This window comes from Montipora capricornis, chromosome 6 (genome assembly GCF_036669925.1).
Source record: "Montipora capricornis isolate CH-2021 chromosome 6, ASM3666992v2, whole genome shotgun sequence".
NCBI lineage: Eukaryota > Metazoa > Cnidaria > Anthozoa > Scleractinia > Acroporidae > Montipora > Montipora capricornis.
In genome coordinates, this window is record NC_090888.1 from 29,447,241 (window position 1) to 29,463,018 (window position 15,778).

The 15,778-nt window shown below is 40.1% G+C and overlaps 1 protein-coding gene across 1 annotated transcript; it reads right to left on the bottom strand.

The window, feature by feature from the left end:
- Positions 1-2,262: 2,262 nt before the first annotated feature.
- Positions 2,263-5,234, bottom strand: LOC138053591 (uncharacterized). Its single transcript, XM_068900203.1, has 2 exons — positions 4,306-5,234; positions 2,263-2,542 (listed from the first exon to the last, which is right to left on the bottom strand). Exons 1-2 carry the CDS (start codon positions 5,232-5,234, stop codon positions 2,263-2,265), a joined length of 1,209 nt encoding a protein of 402 aa, XP_068756304.1.
- Between the last annotated feature and the right edge of the window lie 10,544 nt (positions 5,235-15,778).

The following is a 15,778-nucleotide window of genomic DNA, read 5'->3' on the forward strand; positions in this document are numbered from 1 at the left end:
GTCATCTCGTGATCCCAGTTGGATGTCCCCTCTCTTGCGGTGTATGATAAGGGCAAAAACGAGAATATCGCTCAATAATGTTGATCGACTAAAACTCGTGAACAGAAGAAATCCAGGGAGTGTTATGGGTAATCAAGAATGGTGGATAAACGTCGACTTAGTCTCATAGCGTCGTCATGCAAAGACAACCTGTGTTAATTTCGACCACGCCTCGCTGGACCATCTGAATGACTACTTTAAGCATCTGTGCCATGATGACAGTTATGTGAGACCTACTGATGTTCTTATTGAGGGGGATGTGGAAGTTCCAGAGATAACCGAGAGGCAGCTCTGGAATACTCTTACTAAGTTGAAAAGAACAGCCACAGGCCCAGACAACATACCCTTCTGGATTTGCAAAGACCACGCAGAACTTCTCACTCCAGTAATCACTCAAGTGTGGAATTTAACAATAACAACTCACTCATGGCCGGGTTCCTGTATGAGGGCAAATATTAACCCCCTGCCCAAGGTCGACATTCATAAGGCGGATTCAGACTACAGAGGGATAAACGTCACACCTGTGATTGCAAGGCCCTTCGAGAAAGTTTTTTTATTGTACACATGCGAGGAAAGTGTGAGCCCCACCCAGTTTGCTTACAGGCAGGGGGTAACTGTATGAACGCCTTAATATCTATTCAATATCATGTTTATAAATATTTAGACAATCAACACTGTAAGGCAGTTCGCATCAGTTAACCATAGTCTACTCTCTGCAAAACTTAAGCAGCTACCGCTAAACCAATATGTAATTAATTGGTACCACAGTTTTTTGCATGAACGACAACAGTGTGTTTCATTTGGTAACCATGTTTGTACTTGGGAGGAAGTCAACAAGGGTACGACTCAGGGAAGTGTTAGCGGTCCTTACCTTTCAAATATTTTTCATAATGACGTTCCTGGTCTTTTTAGATATGCAGATGACTCCACTAAGCTCCTGTAAGCAGTAATTCTGATCTGTCTGACCGTTTAGTAGGACTTTTTTTTAAATTGGTCTAGAGAGAGTAATATGATTTGTAACCCTAGCAAATGTTAGGAAGAAGAACAATAACACGCAATATAAGCAAATTTGCAATATCCCACAGTGTAACAGTCTGTCTTTACTAGGTGTTACCCTTCAAAGTAACTGCAAGTTCAGTGAACATGTAAGACAGAAATTAGTCAAACCAAAAAGATGTTTGCATGTTTTAAGGTCCCTTAGAAAAGAGCAATACTCTCAAGCAGAGATAGACCATTTATTTAAGTCCTTAGTTCTTCCGAATTTTACATATTGCCTTTCTGTGTATGGAGCCTCAGAACCAGATTTGAATATTATGCAACATTTTTGCCACAAGCGCCGCTTTGTTTCTTTTCCCGTTTCCATTAAGGATCTTTTATATGGACAGGACTGTAACATTTTAAAGGGCATTACCTCTGTAGATAACCATCCACTAGGCTCAAATTTAGCACCAAAAAAGGAGAATAAATATAATCTGCGAAAAAAACAGTGTGCCCTCCCCAAGGTTAATACCGAACGATTTATGACATCTTATGTAAATAGACTGATGTTTAAACACAAAATATTGTAGTTTCTACGTAGTTTTTAGATAACGCATTTGTAGTAATTAGTTTTATTTTTAGGGTAGATTTTTATTGAGTGTATAGGCGATTAGATTGTAACAAAAGATATGTACTTTTATCTTTTGGCAATAGAGACTATTACTATTACTATTACTGTAAGTTGTTAAATTTCTAACATGTTTACTGCCAAAACGTTCACTTTCTTACTATAGGTGGTCATGGACTACACACCAACAGTAAATGGGTTACTTCGGATTTCCAAAGCACTGTAGGCATTGTAACAGAATTTAAACAAATGCATCATGCCCAAGTGTGAAAAATAACATGACTTAACTCTCTAGATTGGAGTGCAGGTATCAGACCCATGAAACACTACTAAAGCAAAATACATTGTAGCACTGTTTCTTTTATGTGCTCTTGATTTAGTATCACCATAGAAAGAGTATTTCCTGTGTCTAATATCTGCACTCTAGCTTTTAGTGCTTTCCTGAGTGTTCTGCTATAATTACAAATATGACGCACCCCATAATGTCTTTCGAAACAATAGAAATCAAAATGGCCGCCGTATCTGCAAAAAGGTCTATGGATAAGTGTAGTTGAATCTACTGTAAATTTTTGTGAAATCAAACACATACCCTTGTGATGTATTCAACGAGGTCAATGTTATCCACATCTGTGCATGATGCCCTTTGCAAAGCAACTTGAAGATCCCCTGTTGCCAAGTACCAGTAGATCATTTTTGAGAGATAAGGAACCTCCCTGCACCAAGCTGTGTGCAATCATTTTACCCAAAGTTTCAAAAAAGCCATTGACAGCAAGTTCGTTGCTGAAAACAAGAAGTCTTCTATCTTCACTTCCAACAAATATGTTATTGATCCCTTCATTGTTGGCTAGGGCATAGAAAACGTTGCTAAACACCTCCAGTGTCAATAGCTGGTTGTCCCTTTAAGTAAACGAATATAGGGATCAAAGGGTCAAAGTCTGAGCTTTTGTAATAACCTTAAACATCCATTACTTCATCCTCTGGGTCAACCTTTAACTTCTCACACATCCCCCTTGATTTCTCGAGTTTTGTAACACAAAAGGAAGGCTCCCTACAGTCTGTACTAGATTGTCTTGGGAACATCATTGATAGGTTATCTACTCGCTGTTGATCCACCATCGAGTTGATAACCCCAGAGGGTCTTAATAACTCAGCCTCATCAACGTCAACAACAACAGAATGTGGAGTTGAGCTGAGGTTTCATTGACAGGCTCTGGGGTGGTAGCACTGGTGGCAATACACAGATCAACATTTGAATATGCCTGACTAGATATGGGTGTGCTGCTACTTGATGCGGCTGCAGTTGCAGTATCATCCTGGCATTTGTCACAAGCTTTGCCTGAAATTTCATCAATATCAATTATCAATCTAACGTACAGTTTTCTGTATCCACACAAATGCTTGACATGACTAAAATCCCACGTATGATTGTCATTGACAATTGGAGTGGTAATCACATTCCGCTCCCGCTAATCACACAGACCAATGCCAGGATATCATTTCTCAAAAACTGTCTGCAGTTCGCCCCTGATGGCGTCTTCGTTCTGGTCATTGTTCAGGTCGATTTCAGCCTCGTTGGTCAGGGCATAATCACTGTAACATCCATCATCTGTTCTCTCCAAAAGCCACACAGTCTCGGGAATCGACTGGACATGTTTCGTCTTTTCCTGTTTTGTCTTTTTATCGCCGGTCGAGATGATGGCCCTAAAGACCTCCCTTCTGCAGTTTGCCACGCAAAAGCATTATTTAAGCCATTTACAGAGCTTGGTGCCGCCCACCGTGTTAAACTTCTTGTCCTTGAAACAAGATTCAACTCTAACTCTTCTCGGACACAACGCCTTATTCTGTCCTCTTCGTCCACCATACTGATTTTCTCTCCTCGTGTATTTCCCAGCATGCCCTACAATAGGAAATTTTCGGTCCCAACGTCCCCCGACCATAGCCAGTTGCTTGTCCCCAAATTTTTGAACGTGTTTTGCTGTTGAAGTTAAGACTGTTTCCTTGTTGGTTTTGAGGTAATCTGATTCGTTGTTGTAGACGAGAGGAATTGTTGATGTTGACTCACTTTCTTTTTCTGGATTAGGCGTGGTTTTAGTTTTGGTTGTTGTATTAGTCATTGAAATTGGACCGATGTTATTGTTGATATAGAAAGAAAATAAGAAAAAAGTAAAATCGTTCTCTGGTAAAAAGTTTTGAAAAACTATGAGCTTTCGACAGACTGAACTGCTGCCTTCAACGGATAAAAATGTCTGAAGCCTAAAAGCGAAAGAAATTTAAATATAACGAAAAATTCGCATAAATTAAAGGATAAAAGCATGTAGTAGAAAGAATGTTTAAAATGCTAAGAAAATTAGTGTTTCTTTAAGAGAATGTGATATTGTCTTGGGAGCGGGCACGAATTGTTGTCTGCCCCTACAGTTTTTGCCGTGTGCCATGACTCCAATGTCTTTCTACTCCGGTTGTTTGCTTTGTCAATGATTTTAGAATTGTTAAAGTCAGTATCATGATTAAAAGTCCACACGTGTTTTGCGACATTTGAGCCTTTAGTACAATGCTTTAAGTTCCTCATATGTTCCTTTCTCCTAGTAGTAAAGGATCTTTTAGTTTCGCCAATGTAGCTCCATGGGCAAGATGCGCATGGAATTTTATAGATGACATTGCACTGGTCGTCTTCGGCAGGTCGAAACTTAGGGATAGGGAAATGCTGCTGTAAAGTTTTAACTGGTCTGCTAGTGACTTGGATGTCGTGTTCCTTGAGGATTCTTGTGAGAGGTTCCGTGATGCCTTTGATGTAGGGAAGGACTGCAAAGTTGCGTCGGTTTGTTGGCTCAACCCATTTAAAGAACCTACCAACCAACTCTTCTGGAGTAGGTGTAGGTGGTGGAGGCCTCGCTTTCTTTCTTATAACATCAGCAGCGATTTTTTTGGGATAGCCGTTGGAGTGTAAAGCGGCGCAAACACGAGCAGTTTCACGGGTCTTTCCAACTTGTGTGTTGGGGAGATTCAAAGCTCGATGCAGGAGTGTCTCAGCGGTGCTGATTTTATGTTTCCTGTCATGGTGTGAATGGAAGTCGAGATATCTATCCGTATGCGTTGGTTTGCGGTAGATGTCGACCAAAAGTTTTCCGTTATCGCGCGAAATGAGGGTGTCAAGAAAGGGTAGTTGGCCGTTGGACTCGTGTTCGATGGTGAAAGAAATATGCTGATCGATTGAGTTCAATGAATCGTGAAAGGAGGCAACAGCGTCACTCTTAATAATGCAGAAACTGTCGTCTACATACCGCTTCCAAAATTTCGGCGAGACAGTACTCGTGTTGATTGCTGTTTTTTCGATTTCTTCCATGCATAGGTTGGCTACTACAGGGCTGACGGGGCTACCCATAGCACAACCGTGGATTTGTTTGTAAATGGTGTCATTGTAAACGAAGAAGTTATTGGACAGCACAAAATTCAATAAGGAAATTATGTCCTTGATGTCTAGGTTGGTTCTGGAATGGAGAGACAAATCATCCTCTAATTTCTTCCTGACATAATCCCAAGCTTTGTCGACAGGGATGGCGGTGAATAGAGACACCACATCAAAGGAAACCATGGTTTCATCATCTTGGATGTTAACGTGGGCTATTTCGTTAGAGAACTCCTGTGAATTAGCAACTGAGAACCCATCACGATTTTGGATCGGTGCAAGGATGTCGGTGAGGAATTTAGAAGTGTTGTAAAGTGCAGAGCCAATGCAAGTCATGATAGGTCTGAGAGGGTAGCCATCTTTGTGGTGTTTGATAGAACCACGGATCGCTGGTGGAATGCCATCGGTAGATCTTAATTTAAAGTATGTATAGTCGTCAATCTTTTGTTGTCTCTTAAAGTTCAGGAGCGTCGCGTTCAATTCACGCTCGATTCGACCGAACGGAGATCTTGTGACAACTTCATAGGTGCTTCGGTCCGCAAGGAGGGACTCCATTTTGCTGTCATATTCTTCTCTATCCAACACAACGAGGCAATTTCCTTTGTCAGCTTTCATGATGACTCTGGAGCGGTCTTTCTTTAACCCATGTAAAGCTTTGCTTTCTTCTTTAGAGATGTTGTGATTAGGTAAAGAAGCCCTTTGGAGGATCGCAGCCGCAGAGGTTCGTATTTGATCTTTAGATTCAACAGGTAAATATGAGATAGAGGCTTCAATTTCGGCGACAAAGTCCTTAAAAGGAATTTTGGACGGAGTCGGGGCAAACTTCGGGCCTTTTTCCAAGAGCGAACGCTCGGAAGGAAGGAGTGGTTTTCTTGGAGAGGTTAAAAACCCAATTGTTTTTATCCACGACATCAGTAGGACAGTTGTGGGAGGTCTTCAAGTTATTAAGCTTCTTATCGTGTCTTGCTTTGATGTTGTTCCGTACAGAATAAGCTCTTTTTTGTAAGAACTGTATTAAGGACGAGAGGGCAGCATCATCAATTAATGAAGAAAGCTCCTGCTTGGCGTTATCAATAATCCTGTTTGCCGATTTAAAGCATTGTTTTAAAGGCTCAAATGTCGCAAAACACGCGTGGACTTTTAATCATGATATTGACTTTAACAATTCTAAAATCATTGACAAAGCGAACAACCGGAGTAGAAAGACATTGGAGTCATGGCACACGGCAAAAACTGTAGGGGCAGACAACAATTCGTGCCCGCTCCCAAGACAATATCACATTCTCTTAAAGAAACACTAATTTTCTTAGCATTTTAAACATTCTTTCTACTACATGCTTTTATCCTTTAATTTATGCAAATTTTTCGTTATATTTAAATTTCTTTCGCTTTTAGGCTTCAGACATTTTTATCCGTTGAAGGCAGCAGTTCAGTCTGTCGAAAGCTCATAGTTTTTCAAAACTTTTTACCAGAGAACGATTTTACTTTTTTCTTAGCATGAATCCTGGTAACGGATCTTCAATATTTTTAGAAAGAAAATGCTGAACTGTAGATTGGTTGTTGATGTTGGAAGTGATTTTGATTCCTTGAATTTTGCACCATTCCGTAAACCATATACTACTACTACTACTACTAATAATAATAATAATATCATCATCACTATTATTATTATTAGTAGTAGTAGTAGTACTTTAGTAGTAGTAGTAGAAGTAGAAGGGTTTTGATTATTCCATTTTAAACTGCAAGTCTGTCTCTGCCATCTTTGTTGTTTCCGTCTTGTTTGAGATATTTTATTCATGGGAAGAGGTTGGAGTTGCATGAATGTTTTAAAGTATAGTGGATATGATGGATAAACGGAGACAGCACTTCCAGATCTGTCAGTGGCATATTGATTAACGTCTGTTATTATTACTCCCCTATGTTACTGTAATTCTGTCTCTGCCATTTCCGGTGTTTCCATTTTATCTATGATTTCGAGTTGAATCAATTTCTTCAAACATGGTGGATATGATGGATACATGGAAACAGCACTTTCAGATCTTCAACTGGCATAATGATTAGGGTCCTTGAACATTACCTCTCTATTTAGCTGGAAGTATTTCTTCGTCCTTAAGATGTCTTAGTGTAGGGGACAATATTGAGGACCAGAATTTCTTGAAAAAAAATGCATGAATCTTGCGGAAATACGGAAACAGCATTTCTAGATAGGACAGAGGAATCACTTCATGATAAGGCTCTAAGAATAATACCTCCCAAAGTAAGTGCATCTTCATCATCTCCTGATTAGAGTTTAAAAAATTTTGCGTAAAGAACAATTGGCATAATGGATATGACAGATACACGGGGACAGCACTTATTGTTATGCTTTTACGAGTTAAGAATAGCTTTATCTTTAAGTTCTGTTCAAAAGTAGTGTTATATTTTTGCAAGCATTCCGTTGTTAAGCATTCAATTCTGTTCGTGGAATGCTGGCCCAAATATTTACAAGAAATAAAACATGCTGTTTCAAAGGGTTTTCATCCATCGGCAAATCGTTCTCACCTTCATAACATTCCTTGCGCGTATTGCTAAATGACATACTTGGCTCTTCCCTTAATACTTTGAATTTTGGAGTTCGGATACGATTGCTGGTACATAGTGCACTAAACTTCATGCTTTTTGCACTAGTTTGGAATAGAGCATTGTAATATGCTACATCTACTAAATAATGTGAGTCCTTATTATCGAAATGTTAAAAAAAAACACTAATAAGGGAGTATAGAACAAATTGAATACCTCGACAAATAATTATGCCAAAAAACGGACGGAGCATATAATCGTTCTCTGTCGGAATACTCTTGCATTGCTTTCAAAGATTTTAAGCCATGGAATGTCAGACAGCATTCTCTGTGTTCAGTTTTCGAAGCTGAGAAAAATTGTATTGTTCTCTAGTACTTTGAACTGCTGGGTTCGGATACGATTGCTAGCACATAGTGCACTGAACTTCATGCTTTTCGCACTAGTTTGGAATAGAGCATTCTAATATGGAAATCGATTCGATCGCAAACGCTCGAAACATCAGCTTTTAGAATCTCTGTGTGGTGGCCAATTTACATTATCAACTCCGTTGATAAAACCAAATTTTGTACACTACTTCCCCACCGAGGCAGCACCACAGTTTCTTTAGAAATTACCCTCTTCATTCCTCTATCGGAATACCCTTACATTGCTTTCAAAGCAGGCATGCTCTTCTTTCAAATATTTTAAGCCATGGGATATCAGATAACAGTTTCCATATTCAGTTTCCAAAGCTGAGAAAAGTTGTTCCTTACTCAGAGTGACGTATTTGCTATCAATTGAAAGCTTTGAAGCATCTGAATGGAATACCAAAAGCATTTTACTGCCGCTATTTTGTTCAAATAGTATTGAAACCCTGAAAAACCAAAAAGGGTGACAGAATTTAGATCAGCTAATAGCTGAAAATGCTATGAAACCAAAAGGCTAAGTTGCTCTCACCAGTTGCAACCGTGATGGCAAGTGCTCCTGCTCAGCAGCTCAACAGTAAGGTATGTATCCTGCGCTTCAACTTGTCACTGTTTTTAGCCTGGGAGCGAATTGTGAGGATTACATGGCTAGTTTCAATCACATTCTGCACTGATATTTTTTTCTGTTTTTCCTGTGTACGTTCTAGGGAATTCATAATGCCCTACTTAGCAAGGTCTTACTGGCTGAGCAAGGAACTTGTTCGCTACTATCAGCTAAAATATTGTACAGCAAAAATGAGGGAATATCTGGTGCAGAGCAATGGCGAAACATTTGTGAGAAGTGTGACAAATGCGATGAAAGGATTAACAAAATGAAAGGAGTGGCATTTTTCTTCTATATCGCGGCACTAGAGAGACGAACCAAAGAGGAGAGCGAAAAGGCAAATAAGGAAAAAGAAGACGAGGACTACGATGAACAGAACGATGAGGTACAAGAAAAGCATTGGCCAGCAATAAATAACTGGATTGCAGTGCAGTCTTCAAACGGCATGGGCGTATCAACAGTACCTTTGCATTCGACATCATTACAAACAGGCATGGAAGTAACAGCTAAGGCACTGCCAGTGTGCAAACGTGGGGAAGAAGAGCAATCGTGTGCACCATTGTGCACAAAACTACAAGAACTTTATGCAGTCCAAAGTTCACATGTCTTTTTTCAACAGTCTTCAATTGTTGCAAGATCAACTGCTAAAGGAGCCCTTGGAATCAATTCACGCAAGTGAGCGTGTCGTAAGGTTGCAAGTTGTTTGCAGCTCCTCTATTGCCATGCTTTGTGACAAACTGATACCATCTCTAGTGAGTGCCGGCTTGCAATTCGACGTTTTTTGGAATAGAAGAAGGCAATGTATTTTCAGACGTCCAAAACGCTACAAAAGCCATTGCATCGCCAATCATAGTAGCAGTCAATGACATCGAACGAGCCATGGCGAAATGTTTAGAAAGGTGAAGACTGCAAGATATACATATCAGCACTGCTGTTCGGTAAAGAAATTTCTTTCTTTGCTGGGCAGCAATGATCAGTTCAAAGAAACAATCATCAAGCATCTCAACAAGTTAGTGGAAATTCTTGGTGATAGAGAAAGCGAGTTTATCAAGCAGATGCGTATCAACTACGACTTGATCGAAGTGAAGGATGGTGCTTTTCAATTAGCCAGAGAAAGTTTGTGTCAAATCCCATCAAAGAATCTGATATTGGCAAAGAATCTCCGAGGGCGTTCATCGAGTATGAACACACTAAAGAGCCAGATGCAGGGTACTTTAAAGAAATATTAGAAAATAGCCTCAGTCAGCTGGAAATAGCGCACTTTTGCGAATATTTCATCTGTCTGTTCAACTGCCGCATTAAACAACACAAAGAAAAAGTCATGTGCCTCATAGGAGAGCCCAACAGTTGGAAAACGAGCCTTTTCACGCCCATCAGGCGCTTGATTCGTGCCAGATACATCGCTATGATCAGCAAACAAAAGGCTTTCATCAAGAGCTTGATCAATGAAAATACTCAAATATTTTTCCTGGACGAGGCTCACGCCAGGCTGATGGATCCAGACGACCAGAAAATATTAACACAAGGAGGGCTAACGGCACACGACCACAAGTACAAAACATCAAGCATGGCAGTCATAAGATGTCCAATGTTCATCACCTGTCAGACAGACATGGGCTTTGGTGCAGAGCAAAACACCGCTATGGATGCCAGCTTAAAAAAGTTCTACTTCAGACGTCTGACCTCGCCATGTGTGGCAGGAGTACAAGAATTGTTGTGAGCCAATGCTTTGGATTGCATTGTTTGGCCATGCAGTCTCCCTCTCGTTCCAGGGACCAGTCTAAGAACGGATGAGAACATCAACGAAGACAAAAAAGACAATAAGGGCCATCCAACTGGAGGAAGGCAGTGAGCAAGTGGAACCCATCACGGCCATAGAAGGCAGTGATGGACGCTGTCTGTACATGTACGGGCCAGTGGGGAAAGAGTCTAGAGAAATCGAACGTTTGAAAGAAAAACAGCAAGGCCACAGTCTTGCGCAGAGGCAACTTGGTCTGCTCGCCGCTGAAATGTGTTGTTGATGAAAAGAAGAGCCAGAAAGAGCGTGCTGGAAGAAACTAAGGAGTGCTGGATCGTGCTTGAATGATGAGAGTGGAAGACGCCCACCTGGTAGATTCTGTCACCGGCCCTTGCCATCCAAATATAGAGTGTTCCAGAGATAAATACTTCTCCCGAAAGAAAGAAGAAGAGCAACGATTGCTGGAACTAAAAGCGCGCGAGTACTTTGACAATGAGTGGGTGATGGAAAAGGAAAAAGAACTCCAAGAGCTCCAAAGAAATGAAGATGCAGCCACAGACCCAGACATAAAGAAAGCAATCCATTACATGATGGAAATAACTGTCGAAGCGCTGAAGTTGAGATTTCAGTGGGAAGAAGTTCCCGGGCTTGCAAAGCTTGTACTTCTGGAAAATAGGAAGAGGGCCGTGGATATGTCCAGCACAAGCACAGCGAGTCAACAGTATTTGGTGTTCCCTTCCATATCCTTGCAAGGAAATGGACAATGATGATGAGCAGGACCTCTTAATAACGCCCGCCACTGCACCCAATCATCCACCGCAAAACGGAAGTCTCAGAAAAGACAGAGTCAGCAATCTAGAACCCTAGTTCCGAAAAGAGGAAGAATTACCCACTTTTTCAGCCCGAGTCAAGATTAAATGATGTACATTGAATAAAGTTCGGATTTGGTTGAAAAATTGGCTTTCCCTGATACATCCTTCAATTTTTTCAAAAATTCGTCGAGGTTTCTTTAGAAAACGTCCATCCCATAGTCAGGGGGCCAGAGCCCAAATTTTTCCGAAATGATGGACACCTTGATATAAAATTTTAACTTTTATTGCTGATAAGGTGGATCATTTAAGTATACAAAAATGGATGTTGGACTTGCCGAAACTCTTGCACAACATTTTAAGGGGACTTTCCCTTTTTATAGGCCCTGATATTCTACACTAGAACTTTATACTCTTAGAAAGTCATACTTTTATCACAGTTTTGGCAAAAGACCAATGAAATAGTTAAGCTGAGACATAACAGTTCATTAAGAAGTTATGGACTCCATGATTGGCGGTTGCTATGGCAACCAATCTTAACCCCTTTCAACCTGGGCTTTATTAGAAATTCTTTTACTGGAGTGTGGATTATTTAAATCCACTTTTAACATCAAATTTTCGTGATCAAACTTAAAGGGTATCAGGAGCCATAATCGGGGATGGAGACCGTAAGTATTGGGATCCGCGCGGAACCATGATATGGGACAATTTTTCTATTTTTAGAACAAATTGCGCCATCCTGACGTCATATATCTGCGCGGACTCACGCACAATTCGTGGGTTCTCGCGTGGATGTTGTCCTCTTGCGTAATCAAATGGCGTGATAATAAAATGGCGGGCGAAAGTTGCGATTTTGTACAGTGATGCCAGGGGATAACAGCTGTGAATAAATTGATATGGAGGTCGATAGCTCTGTTAAAAGAGCAAATGATTTGAATTTGGAAGAAGTCAGCTCAGCCACACAACAAAAGAGAGTGAAAACGGTGTTTAAGACACTCTGGGATGACGCGAACAGTGAGAAACCCTTTCAGGTACGTGGTACACAAGTCGATTAATTAAATTTGTTGCTTTTAGTTTAATTCACGGCATCGGTTTTCACGCTCTTTCCCGGGCTTTCTGGACTAAAATAAATTAATTAACACCCAATATACTTCAATTATGTGCAGGTTGGTAAGCTTAACCTTCGTGAACACATTCTTGCCAAGAGCAACGAATTAAGATCTCTTGAAGCCATCGCGTCAGATCTCCAGGATCCCAGAGTAGAGGCTCGTGTCGAGGTTGTGGAAAGAAGTGGAAAGCCATCCCTGGTTGTCGTCAAGAAACGGAAAGCCTCTCTCTCTGACGACGTGCCTTTTGACGACGTGAGACTCGTTGTTGATGCAAATGGTGAATATCGTTTGTTTGTGTACCACTTTGAGCTCGTAAGAAGGGGCACAATTAATATTAATCAGCCGGGACAACTGAGAAATGCAATAAACGAAGTCGTCGAGAATCGTCCTTGTCCTGGAGTGGACACTAGGATAACTGGCCAGCAGGATTATCTGTCCTCAGAAGTAGAAGAACAGTCCCTTCCTTGGCACAGAGTTTTGTCAAGAAATTGCGCGCGATTGATAAAAAATGCCCAATGTGAGAGTGGAAGAAAGTGTCGATGTTGCTACAAAACAGAACAAAAACTGTCAGAACACTTAAACCAAAAGAAGTCTCTGACTGAAGAAGACGTAAGGAGCAGACAATCTGTGTCATCCAAAGTTCGCTTCTCTTGCCTCAGTCCAAAGAGCCAAAGTAAGTGATTGAAAAATATGCGGCAATCAAGGAAAAACATGACAAAGCAGGTCAAACGGTACAGAAAGAAGTTCTCTGTTTTAATGTCTGATACACATAGCTCTGACTTGGACAAATTGATGGAGCGAGTTGAATCTACACCCATGGGAAGAAAGGAATTTGAAAAATGTGTGGCAGAAGCTGATAGTTTACGACCCGGTGCAGGGCAAGTCTTGCGTGAGATATGGGATTCGGACAAAGTGAATTTCCGAAAAGATCAGGCAAAAAACGGTAAGTTTTAGAAGGTGTGTAATTTGATCTACATGCTTCAGGATACTCCGAAATGCAAAATTGTAAATTGGTCAGAAGATGATAAGAAATTAAGTAAGAGGAATTATCAGTAATTTTGCGTGATAATCAGTAACCAAATAACTTAAGGGGCTGTGTGAAGGATACGGGAAGAGAAAAGTTCACACTTTGGCACAAATATATCTGATCATCCCTGGTGTGTTTTATAAACTTCACTGTTCCAGACCACCACCCTCGCCCCCCTCCTCTCTTCCCCTGCATAGGGCTTTGTATTTCTCACTTAGGGTGTTCGGGTGAATGTCAGAGGAAAAGAGGAGAAAATATAAATAATTTCTGTACTTTTTAAATGTGTTGTATCTTTCAAGAGGGTTAAATAGCTTGGGCCAGGCCACTGGTCCCCTTCAAGGGTTTAGTCACAATTTCTTACATACTTCCCTCTCCGTTTTATATGGAAGTCCTCTCAGGTGTCCAAGAACACTAATAATTTTATCAATAAGAAATGCTTTTAGTTACTCTACAGACATGTATGTACAATGCTTTTTCTTCTAGGCCCAATCCATCTCATGATCACAAGGGATTCTGTTACAAACTATTCTTGCATTAAATTTTGAAATCCTGTATTACCCAGATATTTAGATGTGTTGATTTAGTAATCAGGCAATTGCTTTGGTTTTGGTTATACCACAATTTGAGGTTAGCTGAGAAGTCTAATTGGTAAGTAAACTGGTTTGATTTTGGTTTTACGACACTCAGCTTAAAACTGTTCTATACACGTTCTATTAAAGGATATGGACATCGATCTAATCGTTGGACTCAGGCGACTTGGCGAGTGGCTCTTGCTATTTATGCACGCTGCCCGGTCCTGTTTGATGACCTCAAGAAGCTGGACATTCTCCAGCTTCCATGCAGGAGATCCTTGGAGAGGGTAATGGCAAAGAGAACAGTAGAGGAAGGTATCCATGAAGAAAGAATCATCGAGCAACTCACTTTTTTTAATCAATTTAAAACCACTGCAGTCCTTAGTGGAAGACCAGAGCCACTGGGAGTTGGAGAACTCTTGTTTGATGAGACAAAGGTGAATAGAGGGTATTCCCTTTGCTTATCATAACAGCCATATTGGTGTATCTGTATTTAAGTTTTACTATATCTTCCTTAATGTTTGGTACATCTACATGCATATACATGGCAATCATCAATGATGTTATTTGAATCATTATAGGGCTCATTGCAGATCATGAAGTAATATAACCTATTTAAATTTTAAGCGTTTTTTTGCTGTATTGTTGAAACATGGAGTATGAACTGAGTTAAATTTGACAAAGTTAAAAAACCTAGCTCAATATGCAGTTTCGTCTGACCCCTTTTGTTATTGCATATACAGTTTTATGTTGTTGTTAGTGTAAATTAAACTGTTACTTTCAGATCCATTCAGTAACTCAAAACTGTTATTGGATTGGTGAAGCCTTTAAAGTGCCCATGCAGTACAAAATAATTGCTGCTTATTTGAAATGATTTTCAAAGTAAAGAAGAATGGAATTTCCCTTATAATTTGGAATATCTTTTTTCATTTTAGAGATATTCATGTTTTTGTATTAATCATGCCAATGAGGAAAGTGATCATGTCATAAATAGCTCCACTTGAACAACAAAATACTGAATCAAGAATATCTCTAGAAATATTGGAGCAGTGATCTTCAAACTTATCAATAGAAATGCACATCACAAGCAAAACAGAATGACACCTGCTATGTTGTTGCCATGGCAGTGCTCTTGGATCCAGTCTCTGTCTGGGGAAAACAAATATCTCCATTTCCAACTTTTTAAACTGGGACAGAGGGTCTTTCTCAGAGATTCACACATGGTTTACATGCATTTTTTCTTACCTCTCCCCAGTAAGATTATTGGCAGTGAATTATCCTTCTTTAAGATGATCTGGAAATTTTAGTCTTAATTGAAACAGGAACAGCAGCATAACTGTTGTCATAGCAATGGCACAGTGGATTTTGTTTCTTTTGTGATTTACATTTTTTTTAATATTTATGGAGGTATTCTTGATTGAGTGTTGTACTATTTTAGTGAAACCACCGATGATGTAATCACTTTCCTCATTTGCATAATATAAAAAATATTTTAACTGGAATTTCTGACCATGAAATGCTTTTGAAATAATTGTAAGTTGTAATTAACAGGTGCAGAGTAAGATTCAGATCCGTTGCACAGATGGTGTTGCCATTGGCTATGCAATGAATGAAAATGACTGGTCATGTCTTCATGATGTTTATGAGTCCCTGTTCATCTCAGAAAATGGAGCTGGTCAAAGGGCAAGTTACGTTCTTCAGACCTACTGGCGGGATATGACATCTGGGTTTGAGTTTGCTGGGCCTTACTTTCTCCGTGAGGTACCCCTGGATGGAAAGTTTCTACATGACATCGTCTTCAAGGTGATCAGTACCCTTGAAAAGTACCGGTTCCATGTCATTCTATTGGTTGGTGATGGAGCTTCCTGTAACTTAGCTCTTTTTAAGAGGCTTTGTGGCTATGCAAAT

Bases quoted from the DNA above. Each gene is read 5' to 3' on its own strand.
- LOC138053591 (XM_068900203.1), bottom strand. From the start codon at position 5,234: ATGGTTTCCTTTGATGTGGTGTCTCTATTCACCGCCATCCCTGTCGAC. The intron at 2,543-4,305 runs GTGCAATGTCAT...GTTTACTTAAAG, and splicing joins CGACCTGCCGAAGACGACCA to GGACAACCAGCTATTGACAC.